Source organism: Scomber japonicus, chromosome 18, assembly GCF_027409825.1.
Source record: "Scomber japonicus isolate fScoJap1 chromosome 18, fScoJap1.pri, whole genome shotgun sequence".
In the NCBI taxonomy this organism is placed as follows: domain Eukaryota; kingdom Metazoa; phylum Chordata; class Actinopteri; order Scombriformes; family Scombridae; genus Scomber; species Scomber japonicus.
In genome coordinates, this window is record NC_070595.1 from 14,224,440 (window position 1) to 14,241,363 (window position 16,924).

At 40.4% G+C, this 16,924-nt stretch overlaps 1 protein-coding gene across 1 annotated transcript; it reads left to right on the forward strand.

The window, feature by feature from the left end:
- The first annotated feature begins 245 nt into the window (after positions 1-245).
- wfikkn2a (info WAP, follistatin/kazal, immunoglobulin, kunitz and netrin domain containing 2a) lies at positions 246-2,788 on the forward strand. Its single transcript, XM_053338579.1, has 3 exons — positions 246-464; positions 1,070-1,386; positions 1,588-2,788. Exons 1-3 carry the CDS (start codon positions 246-248, stop codon positions 2,786-2,788), a joined length of 1,737 nt encoding a protein of 578 aa, XP_053194554.1.
- The last annotated feature ends 14,136 nt before the right edge of the window (positions 2,789-16,924 follow it).

Here is a 16,924-nt window from a genome sequence, read left to right on the forward strand (position 1 = left end):
AGCCCTAATCTCTTGCTACTATTAAACGTGGAGCAACTAACCTGGAGAGCTCTCCACATCCAGACCGGTCCTGCACGCTCCTCTTCTTCGCAAATTTTCATGCATGCAGCAGCTGACTCCAAATCATTTGCACGAATGTTTAAAGACTTTTTCACGACTTTAAATTCGTGTTAAACTCTGTTGTCTCTCGTTGGATTTGTTTTCGGTGGGATTTTTTTTAGTGTCCGCTCTGTTAGGCTTCGGATATGTGGTGGATGCTATTTCCCCGATGGATTTGGTTTCTTCTTGGACATTGTTACACTATTCTCCTTTATATGGACCGTTGCCACGTGAGAGCAATGCCTATGCCTATGTCTGTGGCAAAAGTGGTGTATTCTCACGCAGGTTTGTGCCCGAATGACCTGAACCCCAACCTGTGGGTGGATGCTATGAGCACCTGCACTCGCGAGTGTGAATCTGACCAGGTGAGCGAGCCCGCTGCGTGCGTAATGTGCAAGCTACCGTACGTAGATGCAGTTCGCCTGCAGTCTAAGTTAACAGTAAACAAGTAAACAAGTTGTGGACCGTATCTCGAGGCAGAATGATTGCATGTGATTTAAGAAAACTGTTGTCCAAATGGATTTGTTTAGAGAAATACTCTTATTTTGTACACTCTGTTTATCTCTGTTTCTCTCTCACTTGAACTTACTGAATTTCCAACAGCAAAATTACAAATTTTCATTTTCACAGTCGCTGCCTGGAAGGGTAGGGGTTAATTGAAAGATAGCAAACAGAAATCTAACTCAACAAATATATGTAATTTAATTATGTAATTAGGTATGTAATTTAATACTTAGAGTTACATTTTTTACATTTACTTCACTTTTTTTTTGTTCATGCTTTGACAAAATATTGTTAAAACGTATCTAAAACTAATCTGAAACAGCCACAAATATATTAATTTCACCAAGCATCAAACCATTCTCTGTGTTTGTGCAGTTAACATATTAAAATTGACACTGTATCTGAATTATGAAAACAAATATGCTGGTATCTGGTAAAAAAGATTTCTTTCTTTTTTAACCTTCAGGACTGTGAGACATTTGAGAAGTGCTGCCTTAATGTATGTGGCAACAAGAGCTGTGTGGCAGCACGATATATAGACATCAAGGGCAACAAGGGCCCCATTGGAATGCCAAAGGGCGCCACCTGCGACAAGTTCATGTGCTCCCAACAAGGGTCTGAATGCGACATCTGGGATGGCCAGCCTGTTTGTAAGTGCCGGGACCGTTGTGAGAGAGAACCCCACTTCACGTGTGCATCTGACGGCATGACATATTATAACAAGTGCTACATGGATGCTGAGGCCTGTTCCAAGGGTATCGCTATCTCTGAGGTCACCTGCAGGTAACATGTTAAGTATTTTAGATCTTTACTATTAATTTTGGTGTGAGTAAGGTAATGTTGTCTTGTTTCAGTCCTCAAAATTAAGACTTTTTTTCTGGCTGTAGCAGAGAGAAGCAAATTTGGTCTTTATGTAATATGTCGGTATAATATTAAATGTATTCTTGCTCTGATTAATTCCTTTTTTATTCAACCTACGTACAGGTACCACCTCACCTGGCCAAACACCAGTCCAATCCCTGCGGAGACCACCCTGCATCCAACCACTGCCCTCCAGACCACCCTCCCAGCTGACATCCAGCTCCCCACCATACATAGCGGCCCCACCCAACAGGCTGTTTTTGTGGGTGAGACAGCCAGCTTCCTGTGTGAGGTGTCAGGGAAGCCACGTCCGGAAATCACCTGGGAGAAACAACTGAAGGGCAAAGAGAACACCATAATGAGACCTAATCATGTCCGAGGGAACGTTGTGGTCACTAACATTGGCCAGCTGGTCATATACAACGCACAAGTTCAGGATGCTGGCATCTATACATGCACAGCCAAAAATGTTGGGGGAAGTGTATCATCACACTTTCCTTTGGTAGTGATCAAGAGAGAATCAAATGGTAAGAATGTAGAGGGAAATAGTACCAACCTGCCATTTCCAGCTGAAGAGTGTTTAAAAAGTCCAGACACAGACGACTGTGGAGAGGAGAGCATGAGCTGGTACTATGAGTCAAATCGGAACAATTGCTTTACCTTCACATACAGTCAGTGCAATAAAAACCGTAACCATTTCAGCACCTATGAAGCTTGCATGCTGTCATGCGGAGGAGAGCTGGCAGCTCCCTGTAGCCTACCAAGCCTCCAAGGGCCTTGCAAGGCCTATGAGCCTCGCTGGGCCTATAGCAGCAGCCTCAAAAAGTGCCAGTCCTTTGTCTATGGAGGCTGTGGCGGCAACGAGAACAACTTTGAGTCCAAAGAAGCCTGTGAAGAGATGTGTCCCTTTCAGAAGAATCACAACTGTAAGATATGTAAACCTCGAGGTAAGATGGTAACTAGCTTCTGCAAGAGTGACTTTGTGATTTTGGGGCGTGTGACAGAGTTGACAGAGGAGCAAGAGTCCGGCCATGCTTTGGTGACAGTGGAGGAGATCTTGAAGGATGACAAGATGGGTCTGAAGTTCTTTGGCAAAGAACCTTTGGAGGTGACTCTCCTGAACATGGACTGGAACTGCCCCTGTCCCAATATCACTGTTGCCGAGGGACAGCTCATCATCATGGGAGATGTTCATAATGGGATGGCCGTCCTGCAGCCCGACAGCTTTGTAGGTTCCTCCAGCACTCGCAGAATCAGGAAGCTCCGTGAAATTGTCCACAAGAAAACCTGCAGTTTCCTTAAAGATTTCTCTGCCGTCCAGTAGAGTATATTAACGTCTCACACTCACTGAACATCAGTTATGTTGTTTTCAGATTATTCCAAGCTCAAGTGACCTCACCAGTCTGACTGGTTAACACAAAAGTAGTAACTTATCTGTAACACCTGAGGTTTTGTTCCCTCTTTCAGATTTTTTCTCTCTTTCCTTTGCTACTTAATGCTCTGTAGATCTCAGAAAATCTTTTTATCACTTTTTGAAATTTGTACTGTTGTCACTGATCATTTTTGCCTGTTGTTTTTATTCACTACTTCTTCACAGAATGCTGCGTCAGAACTGTCCAAACAGCTAGAGATCTTTTCTTTTTTTAGAGTTAGAGAGTTTAGATGTCCACAGCTGGGCCACACTGTAGAATAATAATAATAGCCACAAGCATCTACTCTTTACAAAGTATTTGATCATTGTAACTGCTTATTAAAATGATATTATAGAGTTCCTCTCCAAATGTTATCTCGAGTACACTCATTCACATTCATTTAGCATTATTTTTTAATATGATTGGTTCATTTGCTTTATATTTTTGTGGGGTATCCAAAAAAAGACATTCTTTAACATCTGTCCTGAGCTCTCGAGCTCACAATAATACAATGTGAAGCCTCAGTTTATCTACCAGAATCAAATAAGCTCTTTGGTTCCATTTGTTTGTGGAATCTATTTTGATACGTTTTCATTTACAATACAGAATATATATGTGGACTTCTGTACTCTATATTTATTGATCTATTTCTTATAGGGCAGTTGCCAATAGATACAAACATATGCAGGATATATCTCTGTAAATCTAATTACATAAAGTACATACATATTTTTATGTTATCTGTGATATATTAGTGTTCATTAAAACATTTGTGGAATATGACGGTAAATAAAGATATTTTAGAAAATATTACAGGTGTCCTTTGTGATGTTGTTGTGCTGTTCGCTGTGCCACAGACAAAATACCCGACATGCTCACAGCTTTTAAAAAAGACTCATGCAGGCAGTACATGTGCTGTTCTATGGTTGACATCCGTCCATCCATGTCCTCCTCCTTCCACTTCTATTTCACACACACACAGGGCCTAGTCTGGCATTAAAGTCTGAAGCAGGTCACATTCCAGCCCAGCTGTGGTGGCCTGCAGAGCTGTGTGTTGTGTTGTGTCTGGGTCTGGGGCCCTCGCATAGCACACACCCCACCGGCCATCCATTGGCCTTGTGCGGCCCCTTTCATGTGTGAGAGGCCGGGGTGGAGGGGGAAAGGAGGAGGAGAGGGATGTTGGCTGATTCTCTCTCTTTCAGTCACTCACTCTCTTTCACTCAGTTGGCCACATCTGTGTTAAAGGGGCATAATAGAGAACAGAGAGAGAAATGAAGGGAGAGTAGAAAGTCAAGTAAAAATGAGGGAACTTAACCTGTGAGTTAAATTAAAATAAAGATAGAGTTTGATGCTTTAATTGTGTCCATTAACAGAAATATAATTCTCTCTTCATGCTGAAGCTTGAGGCTTAATCTTGATGTGGAAGAGGTTTAGACATTGGAAATTATGTAAAATGTCAGACTTTGTAGGTCCATTCCTGAAATACAACAGTGAAGATGTCAATTAAGAGTCAACTAGGGGTTGACAAATGCTGGAACTGTGGGATACCTTAAGAACAAAATTAGTCACAAGGACCAGCAGGACATACAGGGAACAAAAAAATAAGGAGACACTGAATGTTTTCCCCCTTCCCCCTCTGCCCTTCGATCCCCTTCTCTAACCCCCTTCCTCAGCCCTCTTCCTCAACTGTTTGCCCACTCAGGCCGTCAGACACCCAGCCTTGGGCGGTGACCTGTGACCCTGCTAATGAAAAAGAGGCCACCAAGGAAAGGCCACTTTCATTAGAACTGTTGATGAGTGTTAAGTGACTGGCTGAGCTCCAGACTAGCTCCACACAGCCCCCTTGATGTCCTACACATCACAGCCGGTTGCTGATTTCAGTATCAAGTTCACTTAGAGACCACCAGCCAGGCAGCCTGCCAGACAGACCATAATAATAAGCCAGACAGCCACAGGTAAGGGGGGCACAATGCCCTCAGTGACACAGTATCAGTGAAGAACTTGTTGGTGCTCAGAGAGATGGTTTACTTCATTTCAATATAACTAGTATATAAAAACTCAGACTGATTGAATATCAATTGTAAAACTTTTTTTATTTGTTCTTATTTTCGACACCTTGCAACATGTAACAAAAACACAGCGAGACATAGAGAGAGAGAAATATGAAAAGATTTTTAAGCAAAAAAAGGGAAAGAAAAAAGGGAGCATGACCCATGTTACATACAGGATGCACACAGTTGGAGGAAAGTATAAACACATACACACAGACACAGCATATCCATGCACATGTGATATATGCATCTCGTCACATAGAGATGCTATGACCATAATTACAGATTACGTTCCTCTTCACCTTCAATTTTCAGTAAACAGGACTGACTAAGTGGATAATTGGACTTTCCATTCCATTACAGCAATATTGGAGAACAGTGTGTTTTTTTTATTTTCCTACACATTACATCCCTGTTATAGCTTCCCATTGTGTATGAGACTCCATTAAACAGATGTGAATGTGAAGAAAATTACAGTAATACTTACAGTACAGGTCCTAATATATCACTTTTATAAGCAGTAAATAAACATATCATGTTGATAAAAGATAGATATAATGACATTTTTAATTGAAATAGTAGTACTATTTGTAGGAGTAGGAGTAGTACTATTTTTAGCAACGGTATCTGTCAATAATTAAAACGTCTCCTATGAAGTCGTTTTTTATTAAAATGTTATTACAATTATGTTTTGTCATTAATTTTCTGTTTTTCTGTTGAATACATTGATAAATGCATATATGTGCTAACAATATAATAGTGTGTACGGTTATATACTTCTTATATCTAAACGGGATTTTAACTACATTGCTGCCTTTCATGCAATAAATTAAGTTTTCCACTGGGTGGCAGCACAACACTTAACAAATGGTGATGATTTGCGTGAGCTCACTTAGCCCTGTGATATTTCTCATACACTTGAGACTCTCATACACTGAAAGAGATTTAATTAATGGACAGCATGTTCTTGTTTTACTGTACATCAATATTGCACTACGTGAAATACTAGTAAACTGGCTGACAAGACAAAATTATATGTTTTAAATGCGGAAATTTTGCTTGTCAGTGCAGTTTAATTTGCTTCAGGAATATTTAAAAAAAAAAAAGCATCACTATCTTGCAATATATAATAGTGATGCACTAAAATAAAACAACACTTTTTGAAACATAAAGCAGAGATTAGGATTTTTAGAAGACAAAATAAGTAATTACAACTAATATTGTTTTTAGACGGCAATTTTAGTCATTTTACAGTGTACATAATGTCCCAGCTTCAACACACACACACACACACACACACACACACACACACACAGTCACATAGTGTCACTTGCCCTATAAATGCCTCCACAAGCAGCCAGATGGTCTTGATGTGTCCAATGTACTGGATGTGCAAGTACTGCACACACATATGTACATAGTGTCAATAGCAGCTTTCCAGGACACAACTAGTCCTTGTGTTGGATTGGACAAATACATGGGAAGGGATATAGAGAGAGGAAGAGAAAGCAAGGTGAGCAATGGTGGTTTGGGTGGAGAGATGACTTTACCAAGATAAAATGTGGAATATAAACTCACGTATGACATCTGATGTAGATGACATTTAATGTTCAGACAAATGACACGACAGTCTTTGTTATTACATGATGTTTGGTTACATACAAGTGTACAGAAAAACACACTGTTGTACTTGCATGACAAGTTAATCACAATAATGCAGCACTCACTTCTTTACTATTTAAGTCAGTTGAACAAAGGGTATGTCTGACCAGTTAACAAGAGAAAAAACTGTGGGAAAGCAGAGAACAGATAAAAGTGCAGGAGGGGGAAGGGAATGGAATCAAGATAAGTAAGGAGGCAGGAGAAAGGAGAGGAGGACAGTGAAAGGACATGAATGATCAGAGGATATGGGGGGTGGGATGACTGAATGATGAAGGCAAAGGTCATTGTACCATAAGGAGGGTGTAAATTGTCCAGAACATAAAACTGCTGCCGTCGACTCTGGGGGATTCTTTTACCCTCTTATCTTTCTGCTTTCTAAAAATAGCATCTGCTCAATGTAGGGGGAAACTAGGACACTGTTACCTCTCACATCCCTCTCTTGTATCTATACCTACTGTGCTACATCTAGATAGATTAATACATAGTTAAATAGATAGACAGGTAGATCACAGTCTATCTATTGTGTTTTTAAGGTTTGAGACCCTTACATTGAAAAATATAGAGTGGCTGTTTCATGAAGGGGAAATACAAGGAATCAGCTGCATTACAACCATGCAGGAGATTCACTTATCTTTATGCGCCCTCTTTAGCGTGAATAATAACCATTTTAAGTAGCAATTTTCTCTCTTAGATTACAGTGATGTATGATGCACTGAACAAACCTATACCCTCTAATCATCAAATATAGATAGAGTGCACCACTTGAAAATTAAACATGTAATTGTGCACGCCACGACATGTAGCCAAACACAGATACAGAATGCCTACATGGAGAAATTCAAACCAGTGACAGGGAGGAAATGAATCAAGGCAGAATTATCCCAATTTTAGTTCTAAAATCTAAAACAAAATTACTAAACTGCTACCAGAAAATAAGCATAGAGTACATAAACCACACATTCAAACCACATTTTGTATCTGCTACATTACCACTTATGTGTGTGCGTGTGTGTGTGTGTGTGTGTGTGTGTGTGTGTGTGTGTGTGTGTGTGTGTGTGCATTGATTGTGAAATATGCCAGCGCTGTTTAAAAAAAATGAGCTACCAGGACGCATGCATGTGCAGACACACATACTCTCACACATAAGTACAGAGTAACCTGTATGCATTGAATTAAGTGACGCATTGAATGTACTTAATCCCATATGCCTGAGGCTTACAGTTTGTTAAATGTACATGTGCTGCCAATGTATGCAGATGGACCACCAGCCTGGTTTTGATTCATGTCATACACACACTCGCTGATACATTCACCCACGTATACATTACACACATACACACTTTCCTTGACCATTTGTTTGAATTTAGACAGAAAGTCAAAGATAATACAAATACAGGACTGTCAAGTGTCTGTGTTTGTTGCCTGCATGTGCAAAGATAAACACTTTGTGAGACCAGAAACCAGGCAAAAATCTGCTTTCGGTTCAATAATACAAAATGTTTCTTCATAAATTAGAATGATAGAGCTCAAAAATAGAAAATCCGGACAGACATGAAAGTGAGAGCAAGAGAGAGAGAGAGAGAGAAAGAGAGAGAGAGAGAGAGAGGGGGGGGGGGGGGGTGCAGAGTAGCCAAAAAAAGAGAGAGAAGAGAAGGGGTGGGGGGTAAAGGGATGCTTGGGACAAAATGTTCTAATCCCACACCAGCATCACAGAGAGTTACTCAGGGATTTTACATTGTTTCTGTTTTGGGATGAGGTCTGTTGTCCTGGTGTGACCGTGCTGAGCAGCAGCAGCTGCTGTCAGGAGTACTTTAGGTTATCTTTTAGTAGATGAAAAAGAGAGGAGAGAAGCCTCTGGGGGAGGAAGAGGAAGACACAAGAGTTGTCGAGTAATACTAACACTTCTGTTTTGAAATAAAAAGGGTGATGACAGTGAGAAAGTCTTTCACTGTTTAAGTTGCATGTACATGAGCTCATAATGGTCCTTTCATCTATTAAAAGGCTTGTCACTGTTAGTTTTCCAGATTGAGGCTGAAAGTTTTACACGGAACCATGTCAGTACTGATCACATCTGAAACTGCTCTGAAACTGCTGGCTTTTTTTTTTTTTTTTGTCAGATTTGTCAAAATATTTTTCTTTTTTCACCCTCCATCAATTGGATGAATATGCTTCTTGTCAGTAGTCCTCTCAAGTGTTTGGATGCTCATCACATGTTGTGTGATTCAAGCAGACATTGTGGCCCAGCATCAGTATAGCCCATTATATTTTTATGGTTGGCAATAGAAATGAAAATATTATCCATTAATTTCCTGAGCTCATGCACACTAGAGGGATTCAAAGCAGAAGCCAGCCTGTTTTTGTTCATGTAGAAAATATACCAGGTCTTTCCTCATTGACAAAGACCACATGGCCATACAGTCGCTGCAAATAGCACTCTTTCTGCTTATGGCCACAATGACTTCACAACCCCTGTTACTGTGGCACCAGCAGGGCCAATGGACGCAAGTCTTTTCCGAAATGCTGTGAAGCACTTCAGACACTGGAGGGAGTCCCAGACTACTGCCTTTAACACTAAGTGGAAGACAGAGAAAATGAGTTTGAACAAGTTGTTAAATGTCTGAATTGTTGCTTCGAGGCCAGTTTCATGTGTCATTCTTTATACTTTTTAAAAAATGTATTTTTAAAATGAGCACAGACACACACATTTAGAGCCAGAAGCAAAGAGGGTTAGGGTATTTTTACAGATACAGATACTGACACAAAAGTATAGACTTCTATAAGTGCTGGAATTATTTTTAGTATAATACATCAATACAAAAGTATTGTGCTGCTACTATCAGTTCTTGCTGTCAACCATCCACATAAATAAATAGTCTCTTTCTCTTTTTGTCTCTGTGGTGCTTTCATATTACATTTTTAATTTAAACACAAAACTAGTTAGGGTATCTATCATGCACCTATTCTTGTTTGTTACCATCTTAGCATGTGTAGCATCTGACCAATGTTGGCCCTTACATAATAAGTCACTCACTGAGACCAGTTTAGAGCAAGGGGGCTGTGGGGTAGTTGAGAAATAGACAGTACAGATAGTTTCCTTGGTAAGTCATCCTCTCCTAAAGACTATACCATGAAATGATACAATCTTTGGACTTGTATACACTTTACAATCCATTTACAACCATTTACTTATTTTCAATTAACATGTTTTTGAAATTGTGACTGAAGTATTGATGTAGCATTGATCATGCTGTGTCCATTGGTTCCAGCCTCTCAGAAACTGGAGTCCTCTGGGGTTTTTATACCACGTTGTCCTCAGTTTACATAGAATATTGAGCTACATTACATGCAAACTTGGGTTGCTAAGCATGCACGCTCCTTTTCACTTTCACACACAATAATTCATCTTACAGTATCAGGCTTGAGTGTCTGACCTTATATCAAGAGAAGTATTACATAAGTGTTCATTACTTGAAAGGGAAGGAAATGCCTGGGCCTGTCTGAGAGAGGGAACGAGATAGAAGTTGCAGTCAAACTATTTTTGGATTGCAGTCAGGTTTGTGCCTCTCCGACGTGAGAGAGCATGAATATTAATTAATGCTTTTATCATTCGTTATGGAAAGGCCCCCTCTGTGTTTGAATGGCAGGAAAGCCATAAACCAGTTTTTCGCTTTTCCGTATTACCATAAGAGTCAAAAACATTTCTCAAGGAAAGAGACCAGAGGACTTGTTTGAACATAAAAGCTGCTGTGTAGAAGGAAAGCTGGGCTGCACGGGTGACTAATTTGTCCTTTCAGATTTGTTTGGAGAGGGGATGATTAGCAATCAACAGGTAAAAAGCTAAATTAATTATGTTTTTCCACAGATGGGTCTTTGTAAGGCAGGAGTGCTTGTGTGTGCACATGTGTGTGTTTTCTTTACATGTATGTGTGTTGGCAGCGTGTCAAATGCCTCTAAGCTGACTACAGCCAAAATCCTCACGTGCAGCTCACGTCTAATCAAGGCTTGTGTGTTTTATGTGTGTGTGATCCTGTGACGTCATGTTGTCATCCTGAGCAGCTTAGGCAGCATCACGTGACGCCTGACCTCTGACCTCTACTGCATCCTGTTCAGTGAGACTACAACACAAGCTCAGAGAGTAGACAGCTGTGTGTGTTGGATGAGATTAATTGAGACAAAAACAATTCACAGAGGCTGCATGAGTATGCATAGATTTCCATATTTATAACAGGCAGAGAGGGAAAGAGAGGGAGAAAAAGACTGATTGGAATAAATTATTAAGGTAAGACAAATAGAAAGTGTAGCTCTGTACCGCTGACAGATAAAGTGAAGCTGACAGTTCTTTTTAATGATGTCCCAAAATGGACAGCACCTGCCAGGTGACCATTAATGGGCTGCCTGAATAAACCACAGCAGAGGGGGATCACATTGAGAGTTTGCCCGAGGATGTCACTACCACTACCCGATCTGTTGCCATGACAACTAGAGCTCCAGTTGGTGTGGGGTGAAGAAGTTTGTGGATTCATTCAACGAGAGATGGGAAATCTTGCAGCAGTTATGAACGATGACACTTTTTTTTTTTAAATTGGTGGCCCTTTCATGTCTTTTCAGACCCCTTTAACCTGTCTAGATGTCCATTGTGCGTACAATAACATGACTGTGTGAATGTCTGGAATGATATAATGCCTCTCTGCCAATGTTTGCATTCTTTGTCCTTACCAGTAAATAAAATGGTGACATCTACATTGCATGTTCCCTGATCACTTACTTCATTTTGAATAAATAGGTCTTTTGGATTGACTTCCATGTGTTGACAATGAGTGTGTGTACATGTGTGTGTACATGTCCCCTCTGATGTGTACAGTTACCAGGTATTTTTGTACTTATTGGTGCCTTGGTAATTGTCCCATATGGTGTTCGCCAGTTCTAATATCTTTCCTAATGTCTGTTCTGAGTCTAAATCGTCTTTCTGAACAGCCATTAGCTTCCACCTCCATCTACATTTGACTTTGACATGCAAAATGATGGTGTTCATTTGTCTGGGTGTTCAGGATTTGAAGGGAGGAGGGGCAGTAAGAAGAAAGGAGTAAAGAACAAAGAGGAAGTAAGAATGTGTTGTTACAGATGCTTTTAGACTAAACTATATATTTTTCTCAAGTATGTTTATGTGTGTGATTTGTGCTCGCATAAAACTCCTGTATGAAGTGCGCAGCAGCAGATGGTGTGTGCTGCTGTCTGCCAGAGCTTCCACTTCTCACTGTGTCAAACAAACAAACACGCACACACACACACACACGCATATGCACACACATGCAGTCTATCATTATCTCCCTTGAAGGCTCATCTGCTCAGGATATTGCCTTAGGACAGAACAGGAGCTAAAAATGTGCAGCATCTCTGCTGTTTACCTTTAACTTGGCAAGAAGAGAAGAGAAGAGAAGAGAAGAGAAGAGAAGAGAAGAGAAGAGAAGAGAAGAGAAGAGAAGAGAAGAGAAGAGAAGAAAAGAGGTTTACTGGCCATATCAAATGATTAAAGGAATTTCCAATGATTTATTGTTGTTATATTTCCATTGTTGGGGAACTAGTGAGACTATGTGCAGCAGTGGCTGAGATATCTGACCTTTTGTCTATATAGGTCAAGCTCCAAAAACATGCAATAATACAACTCAATAGTGTTGTTCCTTTTCCTCTTCTTTCCGAAATGAACATATCTCAGTTTGAACCCAAGATAATCCAGCCAGTTGTGCAGCTTTCATGACAAAATGGTCCACGAGACTTATTAACTGATATTTTGTTGTCTAAAGTCCTTGAGGTTTTTGATGAGTACACATAAGAGTTAACTGTTGTCACATGCTTAGGTCAAGAAAACAGTAAGCTAGAGTACAGTGGCTTGATCCGACTTGGGTACAGCTTTACTTGATACACACAATGTTTTCCTTATAGGATGTAATTTCCTTGCTCTCATGCACACAAATTCATCTCGTTATTTTAATTGATTTTATTTATGAGGACATCGCACATGAATCAACATGTCTGTACATTTTCCAGTGTTATCCAGCTGGCTAATTTTCAATTGCAATCCCATTTGTGTGTTAATATACATATTTTTCCTGTACTTCCATGTACTTTTTAAATTACCATTCTGTAATTCTGCTTTCTCTTAATTACAGTAGGAATATTCCAGTTATTCCAGTCATTTGTGTATGACAGGTGCAGAGTGTATTATTGGGTTGGTGAGTCAGTGTGTCTGTCAGACATTTAAGGAGAGAAGGGGTGGCTAAACCCTATTGGTATACTGCATTTATTTGTTATGTAATGGAGAAAACACTTAAAAATACCACTTATAGTATGTACTGTATGCATACATGCCTGAGGATATACAAAAATACACACACACATTCACAGAGAAACAATTATACATATGCACAACGTCTGAGATTAACCCCCACCCCCAAACCTCATCTGTGCCTCACATGTTACACATAAGTACACACAAACAGTCACACAACGCGTCCTTTAACCCCAGAACAAAATCTTTAACTCTTGCTGCCTTTATCCCACCTCCAATGCTTTATTGCAATAGCTACACACCTCAATACTGTGAATCACTGGCATCACGAATAGCCCTGCTACACTATTTGCATTTCCACGTCTGGACTGTTTATACTTTTGCCCAACAAGAAACGATGATCAGAGTGTTCAGGTCCAGGACATGACATGCGTATGTGTATGGAACAGCTGTGAGCAAAGCCCTGACCAGGCTCTCCACTGATCTCCTGCTCTGCATTAGCTTGAGTTTTCTCCCCTGCGCCATGGCTGAAACAGAAAACAAGATAAGGCAGGCGGATACTGCACACCTACTCAGTTATATATATGTATACATACACACACACACACACACACACATACTTGACCACAAAAACAAAGGCTCATTATAGTTTCATAGAGAAAGCAGTCATGAAAACATATCCAGACAGAACTGCATTACACAAAAAAAATGAATGCAAGCTCAACATTAAACATACAGTAAAGTGAAAACGGGGTGTGTGGGTGGGTATGCAAACTATATTACAAACGACAGGCAAGGTATATTTCTTTTAGCACCAGTAACAGCAGATGGGGCATTAGTTCCACCCTTTGCTGCTAATCAATAGAAGTTGTCAGAGCCTCTCTCTCTCTTCCTTGCTCTCTCTCTCTCTCTCTCTCTCTCTCTCTCTCTCTCTCTCTCTCAGATCCATTGTAATGCAGCACAGAGCACTCCACACATGGCCTTGACAAAGACTACTTGTACTCTAGTAGACCTTGCCTTTGTAGCGAAAGTCTGTGACCTCACTCATTCTTTTATTACTTGGACACGTACACACAAACGCACATGCTCCTGAGGGAAAGCACATATAGAGGTGGACGCTTTGAAAAAAAAAAAGACATCCGTTGAGATGTAATATTGTTCTGTTTACAAACATAAGCTTGTGCCCCTCAGCACATATAGAAGCATACGCTGACGCACACGGCACACCAAGACACACATAGACATGCTCACTGTGCCCCAATCCAGCTTTTCACAATGCTAATGGCCTTGGTGCTATGAAAGCACGGAGCAATAAACACAATGCCAGCCCACACAGCATGTGAGTGAGTAGGCTGTGAGTTGTGTGTTGAATGGGTCTGTTTGTGTGTGTGTGTGTGTGTGTGTGTGTGTGTGTGTGTGTGTGTGTGTGTGTTTCCGAAGGAGCCAGGCTTTGTCACAGGCCTTCACACACTGAGTTTCCAGAAAAGGCCATGTTTCAAAATGTTTTTTTAAGGACCTCGCCCCTGGGGCTCAAAAAACACAAACTGTTCACTGTAGCTTAATTCATGTTGTATTTAGTTATGTTTGATGCTTACCGATGTGTCAGTCAGTCAACTCATTAGAGCTTTTTCAGTACATAAAAGTAACTGCACTACTAATGGTGGGGTGTGGCCTAATTTCTAGTTGCAGGAATATTGTGAATTTGGGACCAGACCAAAACAATGAAAATGATCTTTCTCCCAATGATGGGGTCATATAGTTTGGCAATGGCCCATTCATTCATAGTATATTTTGGAAACTACTGACTACTGTTTTCACTGGAGTTGTGGAAATGATGCATCTCACCACTGCATTCCAGATTCCAAAATTACATGATTGGCCAAAAGGGGAGCTGCGGTCACACAGAAATGGACTGGACTGGGGAAGTAATGGCAGTCTCTCACAGTCCTGAGACTCGTGACAGCAGCAGCCATGGCCAAGTGGAGAAATTACTTGAATTTTTATATATAATAAATAATTATCACTGCAATTAAGCTAGATAGTGGCTCAGAAAGCTGGATTATTTGCCAAGAATAACAGAGTCACATGTCCCCTATCCCATCCAAATGTCCCTATACAATCCAAACATGTGTGACAATAATCAAAAGATGTGAATAATCAAATTGCAACAGCAGTGTGTATTGGTCTGCTTTTGTAACTGCATTTAAGTTTTCACTTTTGCATATGTTTTAGTTTTGTTTGTTTTTTAAAAATGTTGGATTTGTCCTTAAGGGCCACCATACTACATAATTGAAAAAAAGATCTTCCTTTTCTTCTTCCTGTTTTGTTTTATTTGTGGTGGCTCATTACTGCCATCATCAGGTAGGGATAACTATGGAGAACAGTAACTCCTGGGCTACTGCACTGACTGAGACCCTAAATCAGATCACCATTTTGTATGATGAAGACTATATCAAAAATCCATGCTTATATACTGTTATTGGCTATATTATAGTAACAAACAATATGTCATTACACTAATTTGACTGACATTTTCACATGGGAGAGCATTTTCAACAGCTTTTTTTCACTGATGGAAAATGTTTGCATTTTGTTGGTGAGGACATGGCCTTACAACAGACTTTCATTCTAAAAAACACAGACACACATGGTTTGTGTCTATTTCCCATGGCCATACAGTGACATGTAAAGCAGCTGTGCTGGCAGTTGTCAGTGTAGTAACCAGAGAGAGGAACAGAACAGAACAGGACTTCAGCAATAATGCCACAGCGTGTGTGAGAGAGAGAGACAGAGAAAGACAGGCAGAGCCTGCTGAGCCAGGCCTCTCATTATGTGGGATGTAATCTGAGCTTTCGGGGCCCGGGCAGGCCCTCCGACTGCACTGAATGGGGGTCGAGCACCGGCCCCCACTGTCTTTCCTGTGCTTTCACTCTGCTTAGCTCGGCAACTCTGATTATAAAGTCGAGAGGGTGGGGTGGGCGTTTGGGGTGGGGGTGTGGTGGAGGTTTGGGTGGATCACGGGTGGTGAAGTTTAGAGCTGGTATGGGTGTGATGGTGAACTCTAGTTTATGGGTTGCCTGAGTCTGTCTTGCTGTGCTTGATAGTTAAGCACATAGAGTTTGCAATTTGTGGTCTTATCTGCATATACAGAATGAAAACATTTAAACAGTATGAGAATAAAATCTCATTCCACTTTACTTCTAAATATAGGCTTTTGTCTTTTCCTTCCATCTGCAATAAATCAGAAAGACATATACGAAATAAGCAGTGTCCTTGATTCAAGGTCTCCAAGTATGCTGAGATTCATAGAAATGTGTGTAAAATGATTACGATTGTATAATAGCAGGGCACTGAGGAAAGGATATGGATATATGGATATACACTGTACATGATGTTACACAGTGTTGTACTATCAATAATTAAGGGACACATTAAGCTTTTGAGGTGAAACTGAAATGGTTTCATAATTGGACAAATATGACTTTATATTTTAAAGCCAATTAAGTTTTCCAGGTGCTGTAACAGTGAGACAATCTTGTATTTGTGTGTATGTGTGATGCTGAAGTTCACTTATAGCAGAGGAGTATAGATAACCTTGGGTCTCCTGAGACTAAATCATTGCTTCTGCACAATAGCAGTGATTAATATCCACCTTCAATATCACATATACACAAACACATGTGTCGAGTTATGTGGAGTGTATTAATGTGTGTGTGTGTGTGTGTGTGTGTGTGTGTGTGTGTGTGTGTGTGTGTGTGTGTGTGCGCGTGTGTGTGTGTCGTGTTAAGGTGACAGCTAGCTTCGTCCCTTGGAGCTAATGAGGCCAAGCGACTAGTGTCCCATGACTTGATCTGTGCTTGATAAAAGAACATTAACTAAATACAGCATGCACACCATTCATTTCCCCTAGTATGTATTCATCATAGGACTGCATACTAAACATCTCACTACAGCCACAATAACCAGAATTTATACGCTGATAAATGCCCTGAGAAAGAGCTATCTGAGCCATCAAAAAAAGCATATCACCTTTCATGCAAAATAAAAAT

What these genes read in the sequence shown, in the direction of transcription:
- wfikkn2a (XM_053338579.1), top strand. Translation starts at nt 246, where the DNA reads ATGTGGTGGATGCTATTTCCCCGATGGATTTGGTTTCTTCTTGGACAT. An exon ending in GCGAGTGTGAATCTGACCAG is followed by an intron (nt 465 to 1,069) that starts GTGAGCGAGCCC and finishes TTTAACCTTCAG; the next exon opens with GACTGTGAGACATTTGAGAA. An exon ending in ATCTCTGAGGTCACCTGCAG is followed by an intron (nt 1,387 to 1,587) that starts GTAACATGTTAA and finishes ACCTACGTACAG; the next exon opens with GTACCACCTCACCTGGCCAA.